General features: G+C 44.5%; 1 protein-coding gene across 9 annotated transcripts in view; it reads left to right on the top strand.

The window, feature by feature from the left end:
• The window catches only part of CSMD2 (CUB and Sushi multiple domains 2), a 489,690-nt gene that overhangs the window by 330,459 nt on the left and 132,145 nt on the right, over positions 1–27,086 (top strand). For 8 of the 9 annotated variants that reach the window (XM_081921160.1, XM_081921158.1, XM_081921161.1 and 5 more), the window contains 6 exons: positions 8,665–8,991; positions 14,334–14,528; positions 20,710–20,848; positions 21,424–21,611; positions 23,330–23,518; positions 24,498–24,614. In XM_081921160.1, coding sequence (XP_081777286.1) covers positions 8,665–8,991; positions 14,334–14,528; positions 20,710–20,848; positions 21,424–21,611; positions 23,330–23,518; positions 24,498–24,614 — 1,155 coding nt within the window. The remainder of the gene's footprint in view (positions 1–8,664; positions 8,992–14,333; positions 14,529–20,709; positions 20,849–21,423; positions 21,612–23,329; positions 23,519–24,497; positions 24,615–27,086) is intronic. The other variant, XM_081921159.1, reaches the window with a different exon arrangement.

Raw genomic sequence — 27,086 nt, 5'->3', positions numbered from 1 at the left:
TTCTTGGGCTATCCTCTTGTTTGCCTGGAACAAAAATTGAAGGTGGCTGTGCAGAAGCCTCTGGCTTTTGTCTCTCTATATAATGAAAATGTATGACTGTCATCATGCAGCCCACAGTGGAGGATTTGTAGTGCCACATCACAATCCTTGATTTGCACAAAGTATATTTCCATGGATATTTATCTGTGTGGTTGTGTATTAAAGCTGTTTTGTGATGGTGGTGTTCACAAAACAATTGGCACTAAGCGGCTGAACTTCTCTAATGTCATGGCAGGGGAACGAGGCAGACAATGTGCGAGTCTCTAGCAATGAAGTTGCCTCTGATTCTAGAGATGATCAGTCCAAGCAAGAGCATGAAGGGGGAGGAAACTGCAGAATGTGTAGAGAGGAGAGGTGCATGTGCCAAGAACTGAAGGCATTTAAAGCCAGATGTTGGCTGTAGGTAGTTCATTGAATTTATTTTACAGCCAAGTGATCAATTCTCTGTTTCTAAATCAAGCACTAGTTTCATCCTTGTACTACTTTCATGTCAACTGCTATTATTTCCTCAAGAGAGGTTAAGTGTAACTCATTCTGATTGTGGACTAGTATATTTTCTTGTAGTGCAGGGGTGGGAAATCTCAGGGCTGGGTGCCAAATGCAGCTTTCCAGGTCTCTCTAACTGGCCCTTGTGACTCTCCCCAGGTCACACCCCTCACCAGTCCTATTTCATACCCTGCATGAGTGTTTTTTGCCTGGCTAGAATGTGTCCTTAAGCTCTGATAATGCCTGTTGCTTGCCTGGATAGAGGATGCAGAGGGGTGCATATAGAAGTCAGCCTACTGTACAAAGGGGGAAAAATTCTCTGCCCCCTTTTACTTCTGGTTTTTCCCACCACTGGCATGTGGCCTCCAGAAGGCGGTCCAGAATGGAATGCAGCCCTTGGTATGAAAAAAGATTTTCCAACCCTGTTGTAATGAAAGAGGCAGGCTGAATAATTCCTTGACCTTACTGTCATTTGGGTAAATGTAAGAGCTGAACTGTTTAAAGTTTAGGTGGAAAGTTTAGGTGTCATTTTGGCTCCTTGCCTTCCCCTCCCCCTCCACAAAAGTCCTTTTCTAGCATTGTGTTTCCATGAAGTGTCATTCAGCCATCATACCGGAAAAATTAAACCTTGGCCTGGCATTGGCAACTGGCACCTTTGAACAACTGCTTCTGTGCAATACTCACCAGCACTGATGACTGCCCTGCTCCCCTCCACTAGGCAGTCAAGTGTGAAAACTGCCATTTTTAAGTTCTCACAATTCCCCCAGATGTACTATTTCTCCACAAATTTAAAATAACAGCCATTGGGCTCCATCTCAAACCTGTACGCAGTTCTGAAAAATCCCTTTCTTAATATATAATAAAATTGTAATGGTGTTGTCATGCAGCTGTTGCTCATGCAGAAAGGGGGAGTGAGTTGACAGAGAGAACAAGCAGTGCAGGTGGTGGGCAGCCCAGGTAAGCCACACAGGGACAGACTGGGGCAGCTATCCTACAACCATCCTGCTATGCTATGCTGCTGCTTCCCCTGTTAGCACCACCACTAGTGGGTGGGAGGGAAATGAAGGAGAGAAAATCCTTGTCCCCTTTGTAAACCACCCTCATGCTTCTGTTGTGATGGCTGCTCTGGAAAGGAGAAAGTCATGTTCACCACTAGTTTGGGGGAAGGGAATGAAGTGTAAAGTGGGTGGAGAGCTATAATGGGTGGTTGGTCAAGTGTAAAGGGAGTGGGGTTGGCAAGGAGATAGGGCTTGGCAAAGGGTGGCAAGTAGGTGGGCTTGGTGAGCAACATGAATAGGGGTACAGCTCCTAGTCTCCAGTAAGATTGTATGAGTTTCCAAAGGCCTACGATCAAGTTTCATGTCTGGAGGGGTGATGCATAAAGGGGTATTTTGGGGGGGGAGGGTCAATGTGTGCAGAAGCTTTGGAGGAGAATTTGTATTACTAAGGTGTGTATGGAGATGTGTTGTGCATATACATATGTCTTCTGTTACCGTAAATTTTATTCTTTATTTACTGTGTTTCAGGACAGAGGTGTGTAAATGTCTAACTTGGAGAACTTTTTTTCAGTAAATAAGTTGCCTTTGTCTATACATTCAACCACATTTCAGGTCTTTTAGGTGGTATGGAAGTTCACCAGCAATTTGGATACTGTTGTGAATGATTTGGTCCTGGAAGCCTTTATAAATAGAATTGCTTGCCTCTGCCAGTGTAGGACAACTAGTTTAACACTTTCCAGGGGCCTTTCTTCCTGACCTTCATAACTCTCTGCTGGCCACTCAGCTGCACCACCACCATTATCCCTGTCCCCTGTCCCCTGTCGTTCTCAAGTACTTTTACCTGGCAGCAAAGTGTTGTTGGCCTGTGATAATGCATCTTGCTTGCTTGGATGCAAGCTGAGTGTGAGTGTGCAGAAACCTCTGACTTTTGTCTCTGTCTATGATAAAAAGGTAAGAATGTCATCACACAGCTCTCACTGGAGGATTTGTAGTGCCTTGTCATAATCCTGCAATTGTTTGAAGTCAATTAGGGAAACAAAAGTGAACGCCAGTTGCAAAATAGCAGTGGCCCTGGCATGGGAGTGAGAAAGGAGCACTGGGGGAGGAAAACTGGTGTCTTAAAACACTGGCAGAAATTTGAGTAAAGCAGAGATGGGGAAAACGGAGAGGAAAATAGCAGTTTTAAACAATGGCAAGGGTTTTAGTAAAGTTCCTTCATTCTAGGAAGGTACTACAAAATATTTGAAGGATCTACATCCCTATCTCTTCCTGAGGAAAGGAAGAGGGAAGCATTTGAGTTCAGTGAGAAGGGAGGAAAACTGAAAAGAAAAAAGTGGTTGTTTTAAACAGTGTCAGAAGTTTGAGTAAACTGGAGCGGAGGGATACTGGGAGAAAAAGAGGTGGCCATTGTAAACAACAATAGAGGTTTGAGAAGATGAAGCAGAAAGTAACACAGAGGGAGCAAAGTGACAGTTGGAAATGAAGTTTGGGTAAAGCAAGGAGTTTGGAAAAGCCCTGTTGTATTAACATATTTTGGAATGTAGCCTATAGTACAAAGATGGGAGGTGCATCTATTTCTCTGCCCAGCCTTTGCTTCTGGCCCTGCCCATCACTGGAATGTGGCCACTTGAAGGTTGACTATCAGGGAATCTGGCCCTTGGGCTGAAAAAGATTTTTCACCCGTGACTTAATTGCATCACCAAGTTCTTTTGTCCTTGTAATGGAACTGCTTCCCATTTCCTCTCTCATTTCAGAAAATGGCTAAACCAGCAGAAGCCCTTATAGATTAAAAAATATAATGATGGCATCATAACCTTTGGTGGGGGGTGTGGGAAGGTGGAAAAGCAACGGCATAAATAATACAGTTCCGTGTTTGGGAAAACATGCTTGATGAACCTTTCTTTCTGGCCGGCAATTAACATGAAAAGGTTTTACATACTAGGTGGAAGGGGGGATAGGTCCAGAGGGTATCCAGGAGTAGGAGGTGAAGCGTTGCAAGCCAGTTTGGTTGTGTGTGTTGTGTTGGTGGGGGCACTATAAAATCAGTAATGTGTTAGACAAGCAGTAGACAGTACCAATTAAACAGCCTCCTTGCTATGGGAAGCAAATGGACCCTGTCAGCTGCAATGTGTGTGTGGGGGGGGGGGGGAATCCCTCTAGACAGCTAAAGGGCTCCATGTTCATTGTTGTGCTTTAAACATTTTCCTTAATTGCCTTTACTTTTCCAGCATCTGGCTTCACACCTGGTTAGCTCAGGCCCCTGGCCTGCTCATAAAGGGAGAGGATGACAGGCAGGGTGGCAACTAGTTGCTCCGTAGCACTTCAAAAGTCTGCATGTTGTGAGTTGGAATTCTGTGGTTCACCCGTTGCTTGGAATATAAGAAGGGGCTGGTGAATCAGGCCAGGAGCTCATTTAGTTCAGCATTCTGTTCCCACAGCGGACAACCAGATTCCTGTGGGAAACAGCCTCCAAGTGGCAGCTTCTGCACACTACTTCCATAGTGTGCAGTGCTCCTCCTGTCCACTGTTTTCTGATGTCTTGTGTGAAGCATTTCCACCCACAACTGTGCGCTGTCTACAGTGATGTGTAGAATGCACTGGCAAGGAAATAATTCATACCTTGTACAGTGGTACCTCGGGTTAAATACTTAATTCGTTCTGGAGGTCCATACTTAACCTGAAACTGTTCTTAACCTGAAGCACCACTTTAGCTAATTGGGCCTCCTGCTGCTGCCGCGCCGCTGGAGCCCGATTAATGTTCTCAACCTGAAGCAAAGTTCTTAACCTGAAGCACTATATTCTGGGTTAGCGGAGTCTGAAACCTGAAGCATATGTAACCTGAAGCATGTGTAACCTGAGGTACCACTGTAATAATCTTACGGCAAGTGTCTTAGATGTAGCTAAGATGGACATGTGAACACTGACAGTCCCAGATTAATGACTGAAGATGCATATATGCCCCCCAAAAAAAACTTTTGGGGAGACACTGCAATTAGGTTTCATGCATTGGGTGATTTTTGAGTTCTGCTTGCCCCAATTTAAGCAGGGAGGTGTTGCAGGGATGTCATGCTTCCCTGATATTAGTTTCCTTTGGAAACTCAGTGGAGGCTTGTGGCATTTTGAGCTTATTGACCAATACAGTTGACTCACAACTTACGCACATTTAACTTGTGCAAATTCAGCTTTGTGTGTCGAGACCCTGAAGCCACCCCCTCATTGAGAAATAACACATACAAGGACACAGATATTAGGTTAATGTTATTGGGCAAATTTTGGCCACAACTTCATTGATTACAGAATGTGAGCGGTATTGGCTTAGGCATTGAATGGACCCGGCTATATCTGACTCCTACCCGATGCACAGGGAGTCCGATAAGGGTAAACCACCAGAAGGGGGAGCCCTGTCGATGCATACCAACTCGAGCTCCCCCTGGTGTTCCCGTTGGGGTTGTGTCATGGCCCTAGCCCCCAACCGGGCTTCGGACAAGATCAACACCCCTGGATTCCCTTAACGGAATACCCTTAAGCTTGGAAGAGCAGGTGATGGCCACACCTCCCCTCCCCCATCACAAGGTCAAACAATGCCTAACCGCAACCCTAACAAAGTTGTGATGATTACTACGAGGTAGGCGAAAACCAAATGATATGTGCCAATCTGCCAAGTGGAAAAATTCCTACCAGGCTGCTCAATGGTGACCAACCAAGGTCCATAGCAAAGCCAATGACTAAAACCTGCAAATAGGGAGGGAGGGTGGGTGATTGAGGAAGCAAGCCAAAGAGGAAGCCCTCTAGCTTACACCTCTGCTTAAATGGTCCCGGTCACACACCCCAGCCAGCGGATTGGCTGGCCAGTCACTGATGTGGCAGGGATCCCCCAGGCAACAGGGGACTAAGTCCCCCACCCCTGGAGGAGAGTGGGTGGCCACGCAGTCCACTGCAACTCCTCCCCACGGGGAAGTGGAGCGGATTTACATACTTGGCCGAAAAACATAAAAATAAAAAGGGGCTGGCATCCTGGGGGAGGGGACAACAACAATCCCACCTGCCACTGCACTCACCTTGGAAGAGCATTTGCAGGTGCAGGGAGAGTGTTCAGTGGCCTTGAAAGAGCATTCGGAGGTGGAGGTGGAGTGTAATTTGACTATACACAATTTTGGCTTCATGTGCTATCCCCAGAACGTAATCCCTATGTAAGTGGAGAGTTGGCTGTACGTAGAATGGTTATGCCAGGTGGAGAGGCTGTGGCTCAGTGGTAGAACATCTGCTTCATGTGCAAAAGGTATTGTGTTCAATCCTCAACATCCCCAGGAAGGACTGAGGAAAAGCTGCATCTGAAACCCTGAAGAGCTGCCACCGGTTAGTATAGGTAGTTCTGATCCAGATGAGCCAGTGGTTTGATTCAGTATGAGACAGTGTCCTTAGGAAGGGACTGCATGCAGAAATTCCCAAGTTCAATCCATACCATCCAGGGCTGAGAAACACTCCATGTGAAACCCTGCAGAGCCACTGCCACTGCACACAATATTTACAGCTTTTCTGAACCACCTCCTGTCCCCTTACAGCTTGACTGACAGTGGGTGTGAAGAGGGCAGCAGCAGCAGTGCAGGACAGATGTTGGGGAGCTGCTTCAGTCTGTCCTGATTGCTCCTCTGTGGCTTGACTGGGGCCACCTACCCTAACCGCCTACCTGGGCAACCAGCTTGCCAGCCTGGACCTCCCATTCACTCACTCGCCCCGGCTGTCCCTCCTCACTCTCCAACACTGCTGAAATAGCACAGCAGCTCTGAGAGCTGAGTTTGTTGTCACGCCATAGTTTGCAGCAGCACCACCTCTTGACAGCTACACAAACTGCAGCATGGCAACACTGTTACATACTTACTATATGTAAGAATAGGTGAAATTGCATACAAACATATGCATATTGGCAAAAATGAGCACTAAAATGTTGGTGATTTGTCAAGAAGACTTTTTTTAAAAAAAATTGAAAGTTGATGTCAAAGTGTGGATAACTGAACTTAAGATAGGAAAAATGAGAAACTGAGTGAACCCAAAATTGACAGATTCACCCATTCCTACTGGCTCGGTCAAGGAAGCTTGTATGTTCCTATGAGCTAAGGTAGCAGCACAACTTAGTACTACAACTGGCAGTTAAATGCACTGCCACACATCACACACACATACACACACACACACAGAGAGAGAGAGAGAGAGAGAGGTAGTTCTGCATTGCCTGATGCTGTTAGTTTAAGGACACTGCCCCTAAACCCTGTCATCTGTCCCTCTCCCAGACTGCCGTCTTCAAAAAAGATATTGATAAAGATATATTTTCTTTTGTTTCAATCTCCAGCTACCTTGCCCTCTCCCTCTAGATGGGGTTGGAAGGAAAAGTTCTCTAACCATCTTCCAGCCTTCCCAGGCCATTTATCTGTTGCTCCCCTGGCAGAAGATGGTTTTTATCAGAACCACAGCATGGGTTCCCAAACAGCTTACAATATGTAAACAAGCAAACACATACATTAAAATGACATAAAAGGAAAACAAACAAAAAATATGAAAGACCTTTTTAAAGAAAAGGGGGGGAGCAGGTTTAAACTTCCCACCCACTAAAGGAGTGTATAGATATTTAATAGCAAAAGGCCTGGTGAAAAAATAAATGTTTTTGTTGGGCATCTAAAGCTATGTAATGATGGCACCAGGTGAGCTTCCCTGGGAAGAGCATGCCACAAGTGGGGAACCACCTCTGAAAAAGCCTGTTCTCTTGTTGTCCAACCTCCAGACCTTTCAAGGAAGGGACACATGAAGAAGAGCCTCAGATGGAGATTGCAGCATCTGGATCCATTCAAATGGGGAGTCATTGGGGTGTTGGGGTCCAGAGCCACAAAAGGCTCAATAAGTCAAAAACAGCACTTTGAACTTGGCCCAGTAAATGAAAGGTTCTCGTTCTCATTCCCCCCCCCTCTCTCTCTCACACACACATGTACATTATAACTTTATTTATATATTTTTAAAGACCCAGCTGCAAGACAGAAGTTTAGCAGCATAGCTAATGAGGTACATAAGAGAGAGGAGGGATAAGTGAATAATAATATTGCCACATTTTCCTTCATTTTATTTTATTTTATTTTATTTTTAATTTCTAAGCTGCTTATTGTGTTGATGCAGAGGCAGCCAATTTTCTTCTGTCCCCCCTCTCTTTCCCCCTTTCCTTGTATTGCCTTTGTAATACTGAGAGATTATTAGTTTGCATGACTCCCCCTCTTTCTCTCACATTCACATCTCACATTCAGAAGTCTGTCCCCTGTTTAGCTGAGCTGCCTTCTGTTTCTACAAGGCAGAAGGTATTTTTAGCTGTAGCTCCCCAGCTTTGGAATCCCTTCCCTGAGTATTTATGCTGGCACCAGCACCCCAAGGTTTTCAGTGCAATATTAATACCTTCCTAAATATTTTTTTATTTGTTTCAATTTGTGCTTTGGTTGCTTCCGTTTTACATTTGGTTCCCCCCCTCCTTATATTTTGTTACAGGCGTTTTCCTGGTTTAAAATTGAAACTTGAATTGGTTTCTATTTACACTTTTGTACAAAACTCTGGGATCTTTAGATAAAGGGCAACTAACAAATATTTTAATTTAAAAAAAAATTAAATTAAAAATAAATCAAACCAGTTTGATGCATTATAGCTTGTCTGACATTAGGAACAGGGGGTGGGGGTGGGATTTGTTAAAGCGCACTTTCTAAAACAATGCATGAACAAACAAACACCCATCATTCAAAATCCACCCTCCTCCTAATTTTGCAGTGCTGTCCTCCAGCCAAGTGATTTGTACCAGAATGCATGAACTAGGCTAAGGTGTGCAGTAAAATGCATATATTATCAAAAATACAAAAATTAATTGCATTAGAGGAAATTTATTTGCAGATTTCCACAGCAGGAGAAATTGCATACAAATGCATGCATCATAGGACAAACGCATACTAAAATGCTGATGAATTTTTACAGCAGGACATTTTTTTCCAAAAAATCTCAAACCGATGTGGAAATATGGAGAACTGAAATTAAGATTGGAAAACTGCAAGAAACTGAAATTGACATATTTGCCAATGCCTAACTGACACCAACCTTCACTCGCACTCTCTCGTTGCAGTTTCCTGCTTCTTCAACTTCACCACGTCATCTGGCATCGTTCTCTCTCCAAACTACCCAGAGGAATACGGCAGCAGCCTGCACTGTGTTTGGTTAATCATTGCAAAACCTGAAAGCCGGATCCATTTGGCCTTTAATGATTTTGACGTGGAGCCCCAGTTTGACTTCCTGGCTATCAAGGATGGTGGGACAGCTGAATCACCTGTCTTGGGAACATTCTCTGGGAGTCAGCTGCCATCTTCTCTGACCAGCAGCGGCCATGTCGCCAGGCTGGAATTTCAGACTGACCACTCCACCGAAAAGCGAGGCTTCAATATCACATTTACCAGTAAGTGGGCAAACATGTTCATATTGCATGGACTGAAGGGTCATTTCCACCCCCCTTTATTCAGGGTTACAGCCTTTGGTGTTTTTTTAATTGTTTCTATTAAGTTTTCAATTTTACATCTCAAAATAAACATCGTACATAGAACCATACATTCAGTGACCTCCTTCCCCTTCCTTATCCACCATTCCTGCATATTTTACTATAACCATTTTATTCAGGGTCTCCAATCTTACATCACTCAAGTGTTTCTATACTGTTGAATTTACCTTAATGCTGCCAGCATTTTGAACTATGCACAATTATTTTCCATATACTCAGTTTTCCACTCCTCTTTAAATACATGTTCTTTTTGCTCTCTCATTCTATATGTTGGACCAGCTAATTTTGCATATTCTATCATTTTAAATTGCCAATTCTCTTTACCTGGGACCTCCCTCACTTTCCATTTTTGGGCTAACAAAACCCGGGCTGCCATTGTTGCATACATAAATAAGTTTTTCTGGCACCTGGGAACCTCTGTCTGAACTATTCCTAACAGAAATTTCTCCACTCTTTGGGGAAAGTTGTTTTAAACATTTTTTTTCTTTTCATTATAAATCATTTCCCAATAGTCTTTAACTTTTTTACATGCCCACCACATATGAAAAAAAGTTCCCACCATTTCTTTACACTTCCAACACAAATCTGATTCTACTTTATACATCTTAGCCAGTCTGCTTGGGGTTAAATACCATCTATGAATCATTTTCATTTATTTCTCTTTCAGTGTGTAGCATGCAGTAAATTTCAAATTTCAAATCATTCTTCCTAAGTTTCTCTCAAAGATTTAGATCTATGTTATGCCCTATGTCCATTGCCCAGTGTGTCATTGATGCTTTAACTAGTTCGTCCTTTGTTTCCCATTCCAATAATTATTTATACATTTTAGAGAGTAATGTATCCTTATTCTGTAATAACTCTCTTTCAAATTGTGAGTTTTGGTCCAAAAACCCATTTTTCTTATCTTGTTTAAATATATCATATACTGGTAACTGGTGATATTGTAACCAATCTGTAACGTGGTTCCTTAAATCTTCCATTGATTTCAGTCTGGGTTCACTTCCTGAAAGGTCCAACAAGTCTCTGTAGGTTACCCACTGTCTATCCATATTAATTCTCTTGATTGTAATTGCTTCAGTGGGGGATAGCCATAGAGGTGTTTTTCTTTCCAACAATTTTTTTCTTTTTTTTGGTATTTCTTCCAGACTTTGTACACATTTCTCCTAATAATGCGGTTTATAAGGGTTGCAGCCTTTGAATACTTAAGGCCAGTACTTAGTAGCTTGTTTGAGGGGCAGAGGAACTAGAGACCCAATTTCAAACCTGCACTGGTTTATGGAGAAAGCTAGAGAGTTCCAGAAAAACATCTACTTCTGCTTCATTGACTATTCAAAAGCCTTTGACTGTGTTGGCCACAGCAAACTATGGCAAGTTCTTAAAGAAATGGGAGTGCCTGATCACGGGAAGCAGTGGAAGAGAGGAGTGCCTGGTGTGCTCTGGTCCATGGGGTCACAAAGAGTTGGACATGACTAAACGACTAAAAAACAACAAAGCTTGTTTGAGTTAGAACTGGTTCATTTTTCTTTCTAAATAAGTAGTTTTGCCCCTGAATGATATTTTTCTCTTTAGCATGTATGTTTAGGGAGGCAATGGTCACCTCCAGGCTGTCATTAATTTGCAGGAGGGATCAAGTGCATACCAGGAATTTAAGTTTGCACAGTTAAAGTGGGTTTGACCTAGCACAACAAATCCATTTCTAAAGGACTTTTTGCATTTAGGAAAGTGATGGGAAAATGCACTGGTATGTGTAAAATGAATGAATGATTAACAGGAAGACCATGAAACTGTTTCACATGGTACTACAGTAGATGGTTGCTTGAAATACTGGCCTATTCTACATTCTTCCTTGTCCTAGCTTCAGGCACAGTATCTTATGCAATGATTTTGGTCATATTCACACCATACATTTAAAGCACTGTGATACCATTTTAAACAGTCATAGCTTCCCCCAGAGAATTCTGGGAGCTGTAGTTTGTTAAGGGCCCTGAGAGATGTTGTTGTTGTTGTTTAGTCATTTAGTTGTGTCTGACTCATCATAACCCCATGGACCAGAGCACGCTAGGCACTCCTGTCTTCCATCGCCTCCCACAGTTTGGTCAAACTCATGTTAGTAGCTTCGAGAACACTATCCAACCATCTCGTCTTCTGTCGTCCCTTTCTCCTTGTGCCCTCCATCTTTCCCAACATCAGGATCTTTTCCAGGGTGTCTTCTCTTCTCATGAGGCAGCCAAAGTATTGGAGCCTCAGCTTAAGGATCTGTCCTTCCAGTGAGCACTCAGGGCTGATTTCCTTAAGAATGGATAGATCTGATCTTCTTGCAGTCCATGGGACCCCCAAGAGTCTCCTCCAGCATCATAATTCACTAGCACCCATTCTTTGGCAATCAGCATTCTTTATGGTCCAGCTCTCACTTCCATACATCACTACTGGGAAAACCATAGCTTTAACTATACGGACCTTTGTCGGCAAGGTGATGTCTCTGCTATTTAAGATGCTGTCTAGGTTTGTCATCGCTTTTCTCCCAAGAAGCATGTTTGGATTCCCCTATTCCCCTCCCAGAGCTAAATTTCTCAGGGTGGTTTAATAATCAGTCCCCCTTCCCTGGGAATTCTGAGAGTTGCAGTTCTGGGAGGAGAATAGGACCTTCCTAACAACTCTCAGCACCCTTAACAAACTACAGCTCCCCCCAAAATGTTGTGGGGATGCCGTGGCTGCTTAAAGTGGCTTCAGGTTGCTTTAAATGTGTGTTGTGGATGTGGCCTCAGCTTCCTTTCTTCTTTTTCTTCATTTTTGCGTGTGGATCCATAAATATTTGGAAACCTGTCACTTTATTCAAGAATACTTAGCAGCAGTCTGCAAATATGTGATTTTTCACTTCTGGAGAAAAATCCAGATATTCATTGCATATTTATTTAGTGCCCCAAATATTACTGTTTGAATTAACATGGCCCCAATGTACTGTGCTTGCTTTGAGTATACCCTCAGAACCGCCAGGCACTGCATAAATGAAAGGATAAACTTTGTTGCATAGAATAACAGAGCAGGAAATATTTTTGGGTCCTCTTAAATTTGAGCCATGAATGCCAGCTTCCCATAGCAATGTGCTCTCACGCGCTCTCCTATAATTTTCTAAAGAACACGATTACATTGGCTTGGCAGGAGTGATGAACGACCTTTGTTATAACAGTGGTTAACAGCTCTGCAAAATTAATGGTATTTCTGGTTGGCAACTGCAAACCGGCTATTATTAAAAATAATTTGCTGGGCTAGATTAGGGGACAGGTTCATCAAAGTCACCTAACCTGTTGGGGGGTTTTGTGGGGAGAGGTTGCCAGGGGCTTAATGCCTAATGTTTAGAAGTGAGGATGTGGAATTTGTTCACCCCACTGGGAACAGAGGGGTAATTCTGGGTCACATCATGGATTGAGCGGTTGCTCTCTGGGTGTTAGTCAGCAAAGCAGTTGCTGTTGCAAATTTAGAGAGGTGAAGAAATGGTTTGGTAATGTATTAACAGAGGATGCATATGCACTATACATTTTTATATGTTCTTTAAATGTATGGTGCATAGACAGTCTCTGTTAATTGGGGCTGCCATGTGCCCCTCACAGAACTACAATTCCCAGCACCAAAGTCAGTTTCCTAAGCATCTACAGTCATACCTTGGTTCTCGAACCCCTTGTGGTGTAGTGGTTAAGAGTCACATAATCTGGGGAACCGGGTTCACGTCTCTGCTCCTCCACATGCAGCTACTGGGTGACCTTGGGCCAGTCACACTTCTTTGAAGTCTCTCAGCCCCACTTACCTCACAGAGTGTTTGTTGTGGGGGAGGAAGGGAAAGGAGATTGTTAGCCGCTTTGAGACTCCTGAAGGGGAGTGAAAGGCGGGATATCAAATCCAAACTCCTCCTCCTCCTCCTCCTCCTCCTCCTCCTCCTCCTCCACTTCTTCTTCTTCTTCTTCTGATTGAGATGTTTTGACTTCCAAACGCCACAAACCCGGAAGTGAGTGTTCTGGTTTGTGAATCTTTTTTGGAAGCCAAACATCTGACGCGGGTTCCACGGGTTCCAATTGAGTGCAGAAAGCTCCTGCAGCCAACTGGAAGCCACTCCTTGGTTTTCAAACATTTTTGGAGGTTGAATGGCCTTTCGGAACTGATTCCATTTGAGAACTAAGGTACGACTGTATATAGGAAGCCAGGTGAAAAGTCTGTGAATTTTTCAGGGAAGTCAGCAAAGCTATGCTAAGCCCAGTAAAATTTACTATGGAGGAGGGATAGCCTGCACATTTCCATCCAAAACATACAGAAAATGTGAATATAGTTTGCTATTTGAGCTGTGTCACAGGGGTCATTTTCTGGAATTGTTCTCAGATTAGATGACTGTAACAAACTCAGCATGGGGCTGCCCTTGAAAACCATTCAGTTAACACAGATGTGGCTAATCCAGTGCCTTCCAGTTGTTTTAAACTCCCATCAGGTGAAGGCACCATGGCCAATATTCAGGGCTGATGGGAGCCTAGATTCAACAACAGGACATTTTGGAAGCAAGAGTCAAATATTGATAAGGTAGCCTTGCCACATAGAAGCATGTGTGATGCAGCCTTCTATTTTAATTTATAAAGCATATAAAGTAGTACCTTGGAAGTCAAATGGAATCCGTTCCAGATGTCCATTCGACTTCCAAAATGTTCAGAAACCAAGGCGCGGCAAGAATCTCCTGCAGCCAATCGGGAGCCATGGAACCCGCGTCAGACGTTGGGTTCCAAAGAACGTTCGCAAACTGGAACACTCACTTCCGGGTTTGCAGCGTTTGGGAGCCAAAACGTTCGACTTGCAAGACGTTCAACTTCCGAGGTACCACTGTAAACAGAAACCCTAAAACACCAAAATGGTCTTGATTTACCACCCCTCTTAGAACCCTCGTGTGATGGGTTTAAACACTCAGACAAGGCAGCATCTCACACCCTCTCAAACCATCCTAGATGAACCTAAGGCAGACTTTCACTGTTTGGCAATTTTGAGTCTGGCTGTAGCCAGTGGCAGAGCTAGCAGCTCCTTGCAAACAAAGATGGGATGTAAGTCACTTTCGGTGGCCAGAAGAACTAGCGTTGGGTCCAGGATTACAGACTGGTTTGTTACTGCAGAAAGATCCATGAATATAGACTGCCTATAAGCTGTTGGTTATTTGCACTTCCACCGGAAGGGAAATGCTTTTGTTCATCTGCCATCTTGTTGCTTCCTTCCAGCCTTCAGACACAACGAGTGCCCTGATCCGGGTGTGCCAGTTAATGGCAAGCGTTTCGGTGACAGTCTGCAGCTTGGCAGTTCAGTGTCCTTCCTGTGTGATGAGGGATTCATCAGGACACATGGCTCGGAGACCATCACCTGCGTCTTGAAGGAAGGCAACGTGGTGTGGGACAACTCCGTGCTGAGATGTGAAGGTGAGCTGCTAAACTGGCATGCCATGTTCTTGATTGGGGTACAGACAAGGTAGGGGGCCTGGAGGAGTTTGATATTTGCCTCTTCCAGTACAGACTCGCCTGGGTGTGGATTTGAACTTGTTTCTCTGATGGCTTTCACACTTCTCAAGTGGTCCCCCCCCCCCTCAGAAGGCTTTTCAACATACAATTCAAAATGTGTGTTTTGAAATAAAATGTGTATAAATATGCGTACTTTGAGGAGACGATACATTTGGAAATGTGTATTTTGGGAGAAATTGCATTTAAAATATGGATTTATTTTAAATGCACCCATGCATGTGATTTCCCCCCCTCCCTTCATGCAGCAAATGAGTAAAACAAATTGTAAGAGGCATATGGAAGTGGGAAGAGAAAACTATAAAAGAAAACAGACGTCTCTATTTATAGCAAATTCTAAGTGGGAAGGCTGTGAGACTATCTCCAGAACAGATGTATTTACTTCATATGACAGAAACAGAGCTATGCAGCTCTTTGCCACAAGAAAACAAGGAAATTTAGCTATTCCCAAAGATGGATCAGTAGAAAATGACAGCAGTACAGGTGTCCTCAAACTTTCTACCCTCAGGGCCCACTTGAGATGGCTAACAATTAGAGGCCTAGCAGTCACAAAGGGACGCGGGTGGCACTGTGGGTTAAACCACAAAGCCTAGGACTTGCCAATCAAAAGGTTGGTGGTTCAAGTCCCCACAACAGGATGAGCTCCCATTGCTCAGTCCCTGCTCCTGCTGACCTAGCAATTCAAAAGCATATCAAAGTTCAAGTAGATAAATAGTTACCGCTCCGGCGGGAAGGTAAATGGTGTTTCTGTGCACTGCTCTGGTTCGCCAGAAGTGGCTTAGTCATGCTGGCCACATGACCTGGAAGCTGTATGCTGGCTCCCTCGGCCAATAAAGTGAGATGAGTGCCGCAACCCCAGAGTCGGTCACAACTGGACCTAATGGTCAGGGGTCCCTTTACCTTTACCTTTTAGCAATCACAAAAGGTTGACACAGGGGCAGAGATGGGCCAAAATGGAGGCAGATGCAGCAAGTTTGGCATAATCAGCTGGCAATTACCGATATCCAACCCATCTTTGAAAATTGCATGTTGGATATTCTAACATATGCACGTAGAACATCCTATATAGTAATAGTGAATTCCTTCTCCTAGTGTAGCTCCTTATGCAGCTAAAAGAGCCCCACCCACACTTTAGAGGGCAGCATAGGGAAGCTCCATTCCTGGTCCACAGTGCAAACTTTGCAGTGGTAGTATACAGAAAGTCTTACTCTTCACATTAATAAACTGTTGGGGTGAATGTACCCTTTTCTTATCTTTCTGGTTAATTGAGTAAGAGTGTTTACCTTCTGACCCTTTAAGAATAAAGGTAAAGGTAAAGGTACCCCTGCCCGTACGGGCCAGTCGTGTCTGATTCTGGGGTTGCGCGCCCATCTCGCTTAAGAGGCCGGGGGCCAGCGCTGTCCGAAGACACTTCCGGGTCACGTGGCCAGCGTGACAAGCTGCATCTGGCGAGCCAGCGCAGCACACGGAAACGCCGTTTACCTTCCCGCTAGTAAGCGGTCCCTATTTATCTACTTGCACCCGGGGTGCTTTCGAACTGCTAGGTTGGCAGGCGCTGGGACCGAGCAACAGGAGCGCATCCTGCCGTGGAGATTCGAACCGCCGACCTGACGATTGGCAAGTCCTAGGCACTGAGGTTTTACCCACAGCGCCACCAAATAGTTGTGCACTATTCCAGAGCTTGATATTCACACCAACACACAGAGTGTGGAAATTAATAGACCTAACTTATTCATGTTCATTCATTTCAGTGGGTCTACTCTGAGCAGGAAGGGCATTGGATACAACCCTCAGTGTCTGGATGTACATGGCTGCCGCTACCAGAGTAAAGTTTTCAGGGATTTGTTCAAGGGATGGATCTGAAGCTTATCAATGGCCTTAGGACATATCTGAAGCTCATAGCTTTTGGCATGCTGACATTAGATATCTTGTGATCCATCACTCTGCATTGCGGGCATACAATTTAGGAAAGAAAGAAAGAAAGAAAGAAAGAAAGAAAGAAAGAAAGAAAGAAAGAGAGAGAGCAGTTAAAGTGATAGCAAATTAAAGTCTCTGATAGAACATATCCCCGCTCCAGCAAGCTGCTTTGCGAGCCTTAACATTTTCTGTTACAGGAAAACCAAGTGAAATGAAAATAAGTTGTTACAAATTTAAAGGCTTTCGCCTGCCCTTTATTCTCTGAGAAAGATGCCAGTGCGTGATATCTTTGCAATCGTTTGAATACAGATGTGCCAAATTCTTGAGAAATAATTCTAGTAATTGGTTCTCCGAGTTTTTAATGTCAATGGGCAACATCACAAAGTGTGGGATGCTCATTAGGAACCATACCCTGATGCATGGAGGGATCTGTCCTTGCTTCATAGTACCAGAACAAGGCAGTAACTAAAGGGGGTGCAACAACAGCAGGAAAAAAATACTACAAAGGCCCACCAAAACCATCTGTGTTGCTGCCCATTAGCACACATTTTAGAAACACAGACACTTTCCTGCAATTGACCCTTGCTTAGCTGGTCACCTGTATTCATCTTATGTAAGCTGATTTAACCTTCCTACATAATTAGTGCACCTTATACCCGTGGTCTTCCAGACATCCATCAGCCCCAGCCAGCATGGTTTGTGGTTGCGGATTAGGGCAGTTGTGGTCCAGCAACATTGGGAGGGCCCCATGTTGCCCATGCCTGATTTAATGAGAACAGAGCTGGCCCTACCATTTGGCAGGATGAAGTAGACATGCTCTACCTTCCACATTTTGGAATGCCAGGAAGCGCCAGACAATTATCTGAGGTATCAGATGATGAACTGCATCAGTGGGTCATACTGTGATAGCTTGCCAGAGAGGCGGTAGTTCTCATCCAGTTACTGGAATGACGGAATTTGTTGTTTTGCTCTCTTCTCTTTCATTTCTATTCCAGAATACCATCAATACTGTCAGAAAATGCCTGTGGCTTTATTTGTTTACTCATTTTAATTACTTTAATTCACTTAATGTGAATTTTTACTCCCCCTCCTCCCATCACTGCCTTTGGTATAATATTGCATACTCCTACCTCCTCACTTTCTCTTTAAGTGGTGGGGGGAAATGAATAATATATTTCAAAAAAAAATTAAAACTGCTTTTCATCTCTGGGAAGCTTTGATAACCCCACCAATATTAACGTGTACTCCTTTATCGCCCATCTCGTTGACTCGCCTTTGACTCGCCCTCCAGTGTGAGCTCAATTAAATGTGAGTCCTAATTAGCTTCCTTTTTTAATTAAGTAAGAGGGGAGAAGTCTGTCTAGAATATTTAAAGTGCTGTTTGACATTTGAATAAAAAAATCAGCAGAGAGAACCAGCAAGGTTGATTGAGATTCCATCGGGAGAGAGGATAGCGTAGCCACCAAAAATTATCCCGGGTTTCTACAAAAGCTAAAAGGAAACCTGTATAGAATTTGGAAGCTGTTCTTTACACCACCCATCTGCGAATTTCAGTAGAGGCTAGAGAAGCTTCAATAAGATGAGTGATTCCCCACCCCTTATAGATATTCTAGGCACCCCCCAACTTGTCATCTGATTCCATGCACATCCTGCCAGCCAATAAAATTTGAATTACATTTAGACTGTCCTCATCATGTGAAAAATTAAGATCAGCCAAAATGTTAAGATTACTGAAATGTCTCTGGTGTGGTTTCACAAAGTTGCAGGTGGGACAGAATCACTTAGGTGGGCCCACCTCAAAGTTTATAGGTTTCTGCCTTTGGGGAAAGACTAACTTTGCATGCAGGAGTTCCCAGCTGCAATCTCTGGTATCTCCAGGTAGGTCTGGGAGAGAGACCTATTGACTGAAACCCTGGAAAGCTGCTGCCAGTCAGTGCAGACAGTGCTGAGCTAGATGGGCCAATAGTCTGGCTTTGGATAAGACAGTTTCTTATGTCCTTAATATGGGGAAGCTATTTATTTATTGTATCCCACATTCTTCTTCAAAGAGCTCAAGGTTGCATGTATGGTTCTCCCTCTCCTCATTTAAACACCACAACAGCCCTGAGAGGCAGTGACTGTCCCAAGGCCACCCATCAGCTTCATGGTCAAGTGGGGATTTGAACCCTGGCCTCCCAGGTCCTAGTCTGACACACTAACCACTACATCACACTATAAGGACATCATGCTTCTCTGAAACTATATGAACACTCTTATAGGGATATTTCCTAAATCCTTCACATGTACACCTCATTGGCTCTCTGCAGGTAGAACAAGGAATGTTCTCTTTCTGAAACCCTGGAAAACTCTCTGCCACTCAGCATAGATAGTAATGAACTTGATGGACCCATGGTCTGGCTCAGTGTACAGCTGCTTCCTGTTTTCTTATATTGGGAAGAGAAGCATCCTTTTGTGGGCTCACTATGTGGCAGAGGTGCTCCCTTTCCAACTGTTCCATTCCTGACAGAATAGTTAAAGCAGGAGCAGCAATCTGGTGCCCTCCAGGGGTGTCTGGACTACAACTTCCATCATCCCTCACCATTGCCAATGCTTACTAGAGCAAATGGGACATCTAGAGGGCACCAGGTCTCCAGTTCTGAGCCACTGGACAGTTTTGAGCCATGTAGCTGTGAGGAGCTCAGCCTACACTTGAGTAGGACCCTGGCAGAGACACATGCCAGACTGCCATTTTCTCTCCTGGTCTTTTGTTCAGGAGCTTCAAAAGCTTTCTTCTGCCCAAACATCACAGTGACCGATGCCAACAGACACCGGCACACTTAGGGATCTGTAGAGTTTGCGCAACTTGCGTAACAGACCACAGCAACTCAGCATTTTGGCTAATCTACTTTATTTACATATAAACACACACAGAGCACTGCAACATGGCTCCCTCTCCCTCTAGCATCAGACAGCAAAGTGAAAAAGAGCAAAGGACAATAGTCCCACTTCACAGAACATAGTACCTCAAACATCCTGTCTCCATCACTTCTCACTCTGTCATGTGAAAGACAAAAATCCCATGACTGCAATCCTGCAATCATGGAGCAGGAATTCTAACAATAGCATGGTAAATAAGGTGTGAATCAGTAGACCCAGGAACCACTCATAAGATCAACCTATAACATATCTGCAGTTCTGCAGTTCTGCAGTTCTGCTAACCATGCCAGATGGGGGCAGAAGGCAGGGGGAGGGAGCTCCAGCTGGAGCTAGTACAACAACCAAAGCTGATGCCATCACGTGACAGGAGCGGGGTCAACTCAAGATCCAATGGATCACCTTCTCCCTATGCCTGGAATGCCCCATTTGGCAAATGAAAGGGAGAGCTCTGCTCTGGTGGAGTGACACTTCTGCTCAATCCATGCACAAACCAGCCTGGCACAAAGAGAGTTTGGATTGCTCTACAGTATTACTGTTTTTAGGTTTTTCTGTCGTAACCCAATACTCATGATTGATTGTGAGCTTAAAATGGGGTGGCCCACCTCCAACATCCCTCTGTTTACCAATTCCACTTCTGATCTTTGCATATGGAGTGACATTGGGGGTGAGTCTTGCATGCCCCCATATTAAGCCCCCACATGTTTAATCAGATATTTTGTATAAGGGTTACCCTTCTTCTGAAGTGTTAGGATGATCAGATGAAGATGGGTCCCTGTCTTTTAACACAAGCATGAAAGGGGAGACTTTGGAGGAAATACAGCTTGTCAGATGTGGGGTAAGAAGATGCTCCAGCAGAATTTCCCCCCTCTTCAGAACAATTCAAACTAAATGACTTTGGTGTAGTTTTGTACACACTGTGTGTATAATGTGTGGTTCCCATTTTACCGCACCATTGCAGGCCATGCAACCGTGAGGGAGAATTTAAGCAATTCTCAAGGTGTGGCCTTACTTCTGCCAAGGTTATTCTGAGAGGCAGCCTGTTGACAGCCACCACTTTTCCTCTCCAGAATCCCATTTGGTATGGTGGTATATAAAAATGTGGGGCTGTTCTGGACATTTGGGGTTGAAAGTGAATAGTGGTTATTAGGAGCCTTCTGTGAAGTGGGGGAGGGGCATAAATGTGGGTGTGCAGCTGGCACTGATCTATTGGCCTAACATTTGTATTTTTGCTCCCCTCCCCACACGCGGACAGCTCCATGTGGTGGCCATCTGACCTCTCCAAGTGGAATGATCTTGTCTCCTGGCTGGCCTGGATTCTACAAAGATTCTCTGAACTGTGCGTGGGTCATAGAAGCTCAGCCAGGATACCCTATCAAAATTACATTTGACAGGTGGGTGCTATTATGATTTATTCCAACCAAATCACTTTCAAAATGCAAAAATAAATTTTAGAATAAAATAAAACAGTATGGTTGCCAGATATGTGAGAACTGTGGCAAGCTTGAGATCCTTTGAATATTCTGTTTCAAATGAACTTTTGCCCCTTTAAGAACATACAAAGCTTCCTTATACCAAGACTGACCTTCCATTTAGGTCAGTCTTGTCTGCACTGGCAGACAGTGGTTCTCCAGCATTTCAAATGGGTTTCTTTCACTGCCCAACCTGGAGATGCCAAGGATCAAGCCTGGTATGGTGTATGTGTGTGTGTGTGTGTGTGTGTGTGTGTGTGTGAACACCTGCCTTTTGTGGGGTTGGAATGCAGCCTACTGTACAGGATTTGTATCTGTGGTTCCTCCCACTTTCATCTTTGGCCCTTGCCCCTACTGGCACACAGGCCCCAGAAAGCAGCTCATGAGGCTCCATCAGCTGAAAAATATTCTGCAACTCTGGTTTAAAAGAAAGGGACGGGCAAATGGGGACGCAGGGAGTTGTTGTTTTTACAGGCACTTCTCTCGCCCGATTGCAGATTTAAAACGGAGGTGAATTACGACACACTGGAAGTGCGCGATGGCAAGTCCTACTCGTCACCCTTGATAGGCGTCTATGACGGCACTCAGGTCCCCCAGTTCCTCATTAGCACCAGCAACTTCCTTTACCTCCTCTTCACAACTGACAAGAGCCACTCTGATGTCGGCTTTCAAATCCGCTATGAAAGTAAGTCAGGAAATGCAGGCAATTACGCCCTCACCAGTGTCATAAAATTACTCCTTATAACTGTCTGGAATATGCCCCCCCCCCATTCATCTTCTTTGCTTGCTTTGCACTATTGATACCAAATGTTAGAAGGCCTTGAAATTCTTTAGTGCCAGTCACAGCCTGTATATGGGGGACTCAGAAATGAAGCTTGGTGTAGGGTGGGGACTTAGTGTTGAATGGAAATGAGAGTGTGATGGAAATATTTTATAGATTCTTTGGCTCCTGGGTCCAGTCATGTGGTGATGATATCATCCTTCCTCATAGTTTTCTAGATCAGTCTTCCCTAGCCAGATGCCCTCCTTTTTTTCTTTTTTGGACTACAATTCCCATCATCCCTGACCATTGGCCATGTCAGCTGGGATGATGGGACGCTGTAGTTCATAATATCTGGTGAGTTCCAGGCTGGGGAAAACTGATTCCAAACCAGATTCAGTCTATATTATTTTGAAGATCTCAAGTAAGCATTTTACAAAAATAATCTGTCCTGATCAAACTTACATCAGGAACGATCCATCTCTCACTAGCTGGCTCCCCTGTTTGATTTAAGTTTCAACACTCTCCCCAACACAAGAGCAACATTTTGCAGAAACCTATATCTAAAGATGTTGGAGAATTTTGGCAGAAACAGAAATGAAAGAATGAAATTCCCAATGTTTGCTTCTGGAGCAGAAATCAACCCAGCAAATGTGATCATAGAGTTGTAAAGCTGGTAGGGACCCCAAGAGTCATTTAGGTCAACCCCCTGCAATGCAGGAATTGCAGCTAATCATAATTCACAATTATTGTTGTTTTCAGTCCTTAAATGCTATGCAATGATATGTAATTGATCACTGCTCCCACCCCAATTTGCATTGTGTTTCCCTTGCATAGTTTCAGGCCTTTTTTCCATTTCATGTTATATTACCAGATCAGAATGAAAGCAACCTCATATCCAAAGTGCACCCCTGTCCCCTTAAAGATCGGCTGGCAGCCCAACATGATGCATATTTACTCAAAAGTAAATCCGTTGAGTTCAATGGGATTTAATCCCAAGTAAATGTACAGAGGATTGCAGCCCAAGACAGAATCCTAAAATCATTACCTATTGACAGAGCCAGCCCACCCATGACACAGGGTGTAAGCTCCCACCTCAGGTGGCAGAAGTGCAAGAGTCAGCACTCTGCCCACCCCAACACTTCCACCAACTGGAGGGAGGGGTTCCAGCATGTAGCATTTCTGCTCATCTTCCCTGCCCTCAGACGGAGAAGCCGAGAGAACAGCTATACTTTGAGGAGGACCCAGGTTCCCGCCAAGTACTGTGGAACTGGGGTGCAGCAGGGCAGCCCAGGAGGCAGCAGTCCCTATTTTGCTTCAGGTGGTGAAACAGGGTGGGCTATCCCTGCTTATTGTGCAGAGTTATGTCTATCTCTGAGGTGTGATTCTCTCCCCACCCCCCACTTCTGCCTCCAAATACCTTGAAGCTGAGTCAATGTGATAAGCAAGTAAATTTAAGACAATGTGATATCCAATTAAACTTAAGTGTTTCTCTTATTTTGTTATCACTCTAGTATTTTTTGGTTGTGAAGTGGCTTATAAATCTGCAAATAAATAAGTATAAATGTTGCGTTTAATGTTTTCAATGGCCAAATATGTGCCCAGGACCAGCAGCCAAACCTCTCCCTCTGTGTTCTTTGCAGCAGTAAAACTCCAGTCGGACCACTGCCTAGACCCTGGGATTCCTGTCAGTGGGCAACGACATGGGGACGATTTCTATGTGGGGGCCTTGGTGACCTTCAGCTGTGACGCAGGCTACACCTTGAGTGACAGTGAAGCTTTGGAGTGCGAACCTAATTTTCAGTGGAGCAGGCCTCTTCCTAGCTGTGAGGGTAAGAGCTGAGTGTTGAAAAGCTAAAAAGTCTGGGCTTGAAGAATAATAACAACAGAGCACTATGCCATTGGCCCCATCCATCCTTCTCTCCTGCTCACCATGAAGTAAAATGGCTCGTAGTCTTGTTTCCAAAATAGCTTCTATGTTTCTCTTCTTTTTTGCTGTTTTCTTCATTCCGCTTGTTACCATAACTAATTCTTATTTGTGTAAACCTTAGGGAATTAGGATTATCTAATTCAAGTATCCTGACTCTTCAGGGGATGAGGCCAGGGTTCAGAGTGGAGCAGAGTATTGCCATCAGGCCCAGTCATGGATTATACATACTAAACCAGAAGCACTTGCGTCAGAGAAGGTGCCAGCACTCTCTTGACTCTCTGTTGCTTTCCTCTCTGACTTGAAGGCCACAAAACAACAAAATGATCGGTAGAAGCAGTTAAGAGCAGGTTTTAAAACATTGAAAAATAATTAAATTAAATGATGAGCTAAAAAACAGATTAAAACACCGGCCAGCTTTCTGCATACCTGAGTAGATGTGTGCAAACAAAACAGAAAAATGTTTTAGCCGGTGCTGAAAAGAGTGCAGAGAAGGTGCCTGCCTGATATGAATAGAAAATTGGGGTGAGTGGACACTTTAAAACCTCATGGAAGTAAGGTGGAAGTAAACCATAATTAACTGAGAGAGAATGGAAAAACAGGGCAGTGTCAGAGGCCACCTATGAGATCGCCTTACCTCACATGTGCCCACGACAACAACTTCAGTCAGTGGAACAACTTCAGTCAGTGGAACAATTCAAGCAGGTGCCTTCAGCACTGCTAAATTGTCATAAATAGCATCAGGCTGCCTAGCCCAAGCAAGGTTGAAAACCAGGCAGTGGCTGGGAAAGTGCTTGGGTCTTTGCTAAGCAACTGCTCCTCCCTCCCCACCTCTGAGAGCTCTGGCTTTTGATGTCTCCTCTTCTTCTCTTGCTTGATCACAGCTCTCTGTGGAGGCTACGTCCGTGGTTCCAGTGGCACCGTGCTTTCTCCAGGCTTCCCGGATTTCTACCCCAACAATTTGAACTGCACTTGGATTATAGAAGCTTCTCACGGCAAAGGTAACTCACGTGACATGCTCCCACCTTTCATCCCACGGGGGGTGGAAAGAAAGGATCTAGCTTTGTGGGTCTCCAGTTGATCCTCAGAGCAGGGAAGGACTAAACTCTTACTCTGGAGTAACATAGTGCAAAAGGTACAGCCCTCTGTGGTTTAAGTCCCAGAGCAGCCTACTGCCTACTTCTGCAGTATGGAAATACTAATAAAACAATGCTGTTGTAATAGGTGTCAGATAATGTATTGGCTTTGAAATGCACTGTAGCATTTATAAATACGGTGATATTGATAGTACCTCCATGAATGATAAACCTGAAAGGACAGTAGTTTCCCTTGTTTTATAAGAAAATGAAAGGATGTACTCAAAGACAGCATGAAGCAAGGAGCTCTGTACCTGCTCCCTGTCTTTTGTGGCATGCCCCTCAATCAAGAATCGAACTCTCTCTTATTTCCTAGTTCCTCAGTTTTTCACCGTGCTGAAGTGGAATGGAATGTGGAACTGCAATAGATAGGCAGGAATTTCCTACTTTTTAAAATTTTTGCAATCTTCCAACACTGTTTTCATGACCTCCTCACTGCTTTGCTTCTAATCATCTTTCCCCTGTGATGGGGTACAGTCCTGGGCTACGTAACCTCTGCCACACCCTTTCACCTGTACCCCTCTGGCTGTGGTATTAATTTTCTGCAGGCCACACTAGCACACCCTGCCCTCAATGCGGTTCCTCAGCTGCACAGGATTTGCTGGTTCCTCTGCTAATTCATGCTGATTTGGGACAAAGTTGGGACTTGAAGAAATGCTGCTGCAAACAGCCAGAGTTTTAAAAGGGGAAAGAGAGAGGAAATCAGGCACATAAGTGCACATTAATTTTGAGCTGCATTCAGCAGCTCTGCTCTTTGAGTTCTGCTAGATACCGGCACAATGGGAGCCACTATCAATCAGTTCTGTGATGCCAATTGTATTAAGGCAGATAAACCAGTCACTGAAAAGCGCAACGCATTAGTGCAGGCGTTACACACTGTGCAAGGTACCCCACAGAGCAGGAGCAATCCACTCTTCATTAATCCACTCAGCCCTGGATTCTCTCTTCTGATGAGAGGCTTCCCATTATCCTACCGCTATGCTTAACGTGCAGCACACAGAGCCTGACACTCTCCCGTAAGATGTAATTCGTGCAGCTCCTTGTTTTCCTGAAGATCAAAGAGCGGCTTCCGACCACCCTACATGAGCAGCATCTGCAAGCCGTGTGGGGCCATGTGATGTGGATCCCAGGACACCTTTGCTTGAAATTGTTCATTTTGGGAAAGGCTGTGGGGCCTTTTGTATCAGCCTTAGGGGGCTAGAGTGAATTATGAATAGTGGAGCCGATATGGTTGGTGTAAGCTGTCATGTCCCAAGGAACATTCAAAAGCCCTTGGGAGGCAGATGGAATCAGAAGCTCACGAAGGGGGCAGGAACTGGCAGTGCAGGCAAGAGTCCAGTTTGTTACTCAAATCCAGGAGCACAAACACAGGATAAATATTGAAGGCAGTCAAATACAGAGTTTTCAGGACCTTGGACAGGTCAATGGAGAACTGATCACTTGTTCCAAGGACATCTGAGCTCAAAACTGACCCAAACCAGCTTTCCACTGCTTGGAAAGAGCCGTGACTTGGGAGAGGAGGACCTTTAAGGGCCAGTCCTTGAGCCTGAATCCAAGTACTCTTTCACCTATCCACCTGCCCTCACTTGTTGCACTATCTGCATTGAAGAGCAGGAACTGGAGCCCATGACTTACCTAGCAGGGAAAGTTCTCGTCCCATGGGAAAGTTTGGCTTAAGCAGTTTCTGGGGTGTCCTTGTTCAAGGGTCTTGTGCTTCAGGGGCTTCTGTCTGTCAGGTTCAAGCTCACTATCAGAATTAAATCCAGTGCTGCTGTCTTTAGTGCTGACTTCAGCCTTATCCACACACCTGTTTGCCCCACTGCTTTCCCCTGGGGAAAGCCAATCTTTAGCACTGAATTGGAACAAAGGGCAGTCAGGTTTTCTGCAGATTGCTGTTTGTTCCAATTTAGCACTAGAGAGCAGGTTTTCCAGGGGAAAGCAGTTGGCAGGGCCAAAACGAAACCTTTCAGTTCTGTGCCTAGAAAGCACAAGTCAAGTGGAAAATCACTCGGACCCCTGCTGTCTAGGCACAGGAGAAGCAGAAGTGTGGACGAGCACTTACTCAACTAGGCTACCTGATTTCCACCCATGTCTGAGTCTTGTCTGAAGCCCAGGGTGAGTAATGAGCCTTTCTTCTTATAATATGAAAGTAACAAGAAAAATCCACAGTCACAAAATACCGTGCTAAATTAGGGGTGGGAAACCTTCAGCTTGATGGCCACATTACCTGTTTGTCAACCTTTTGGAGGCCTTTTGCTAGTGGTAGGTGGAGCCAAAGGCACCCAAAGGTGGGTGGGACAATGAATGTAGAATGTACTTTTTAAAATAGCAGGCTAG

Source organism: Podarcis melisellensis, assembly GCF_964234715.1.
Source record: "Podarcis melisellensis genome assembly, chromosome: 8".
NCBI classification, from domain to species: Eukaryota; Metazoa; Chordata; class Lepidosauria; order Squamata; family Lacertidae; genus Podarcis; species Podarcis melisellensis.
The sequence above is the reverse complement of the archived record's forward strand: the minus strand, read 5'-3'. Positions and strand labels throughout refer to the sequence as shown.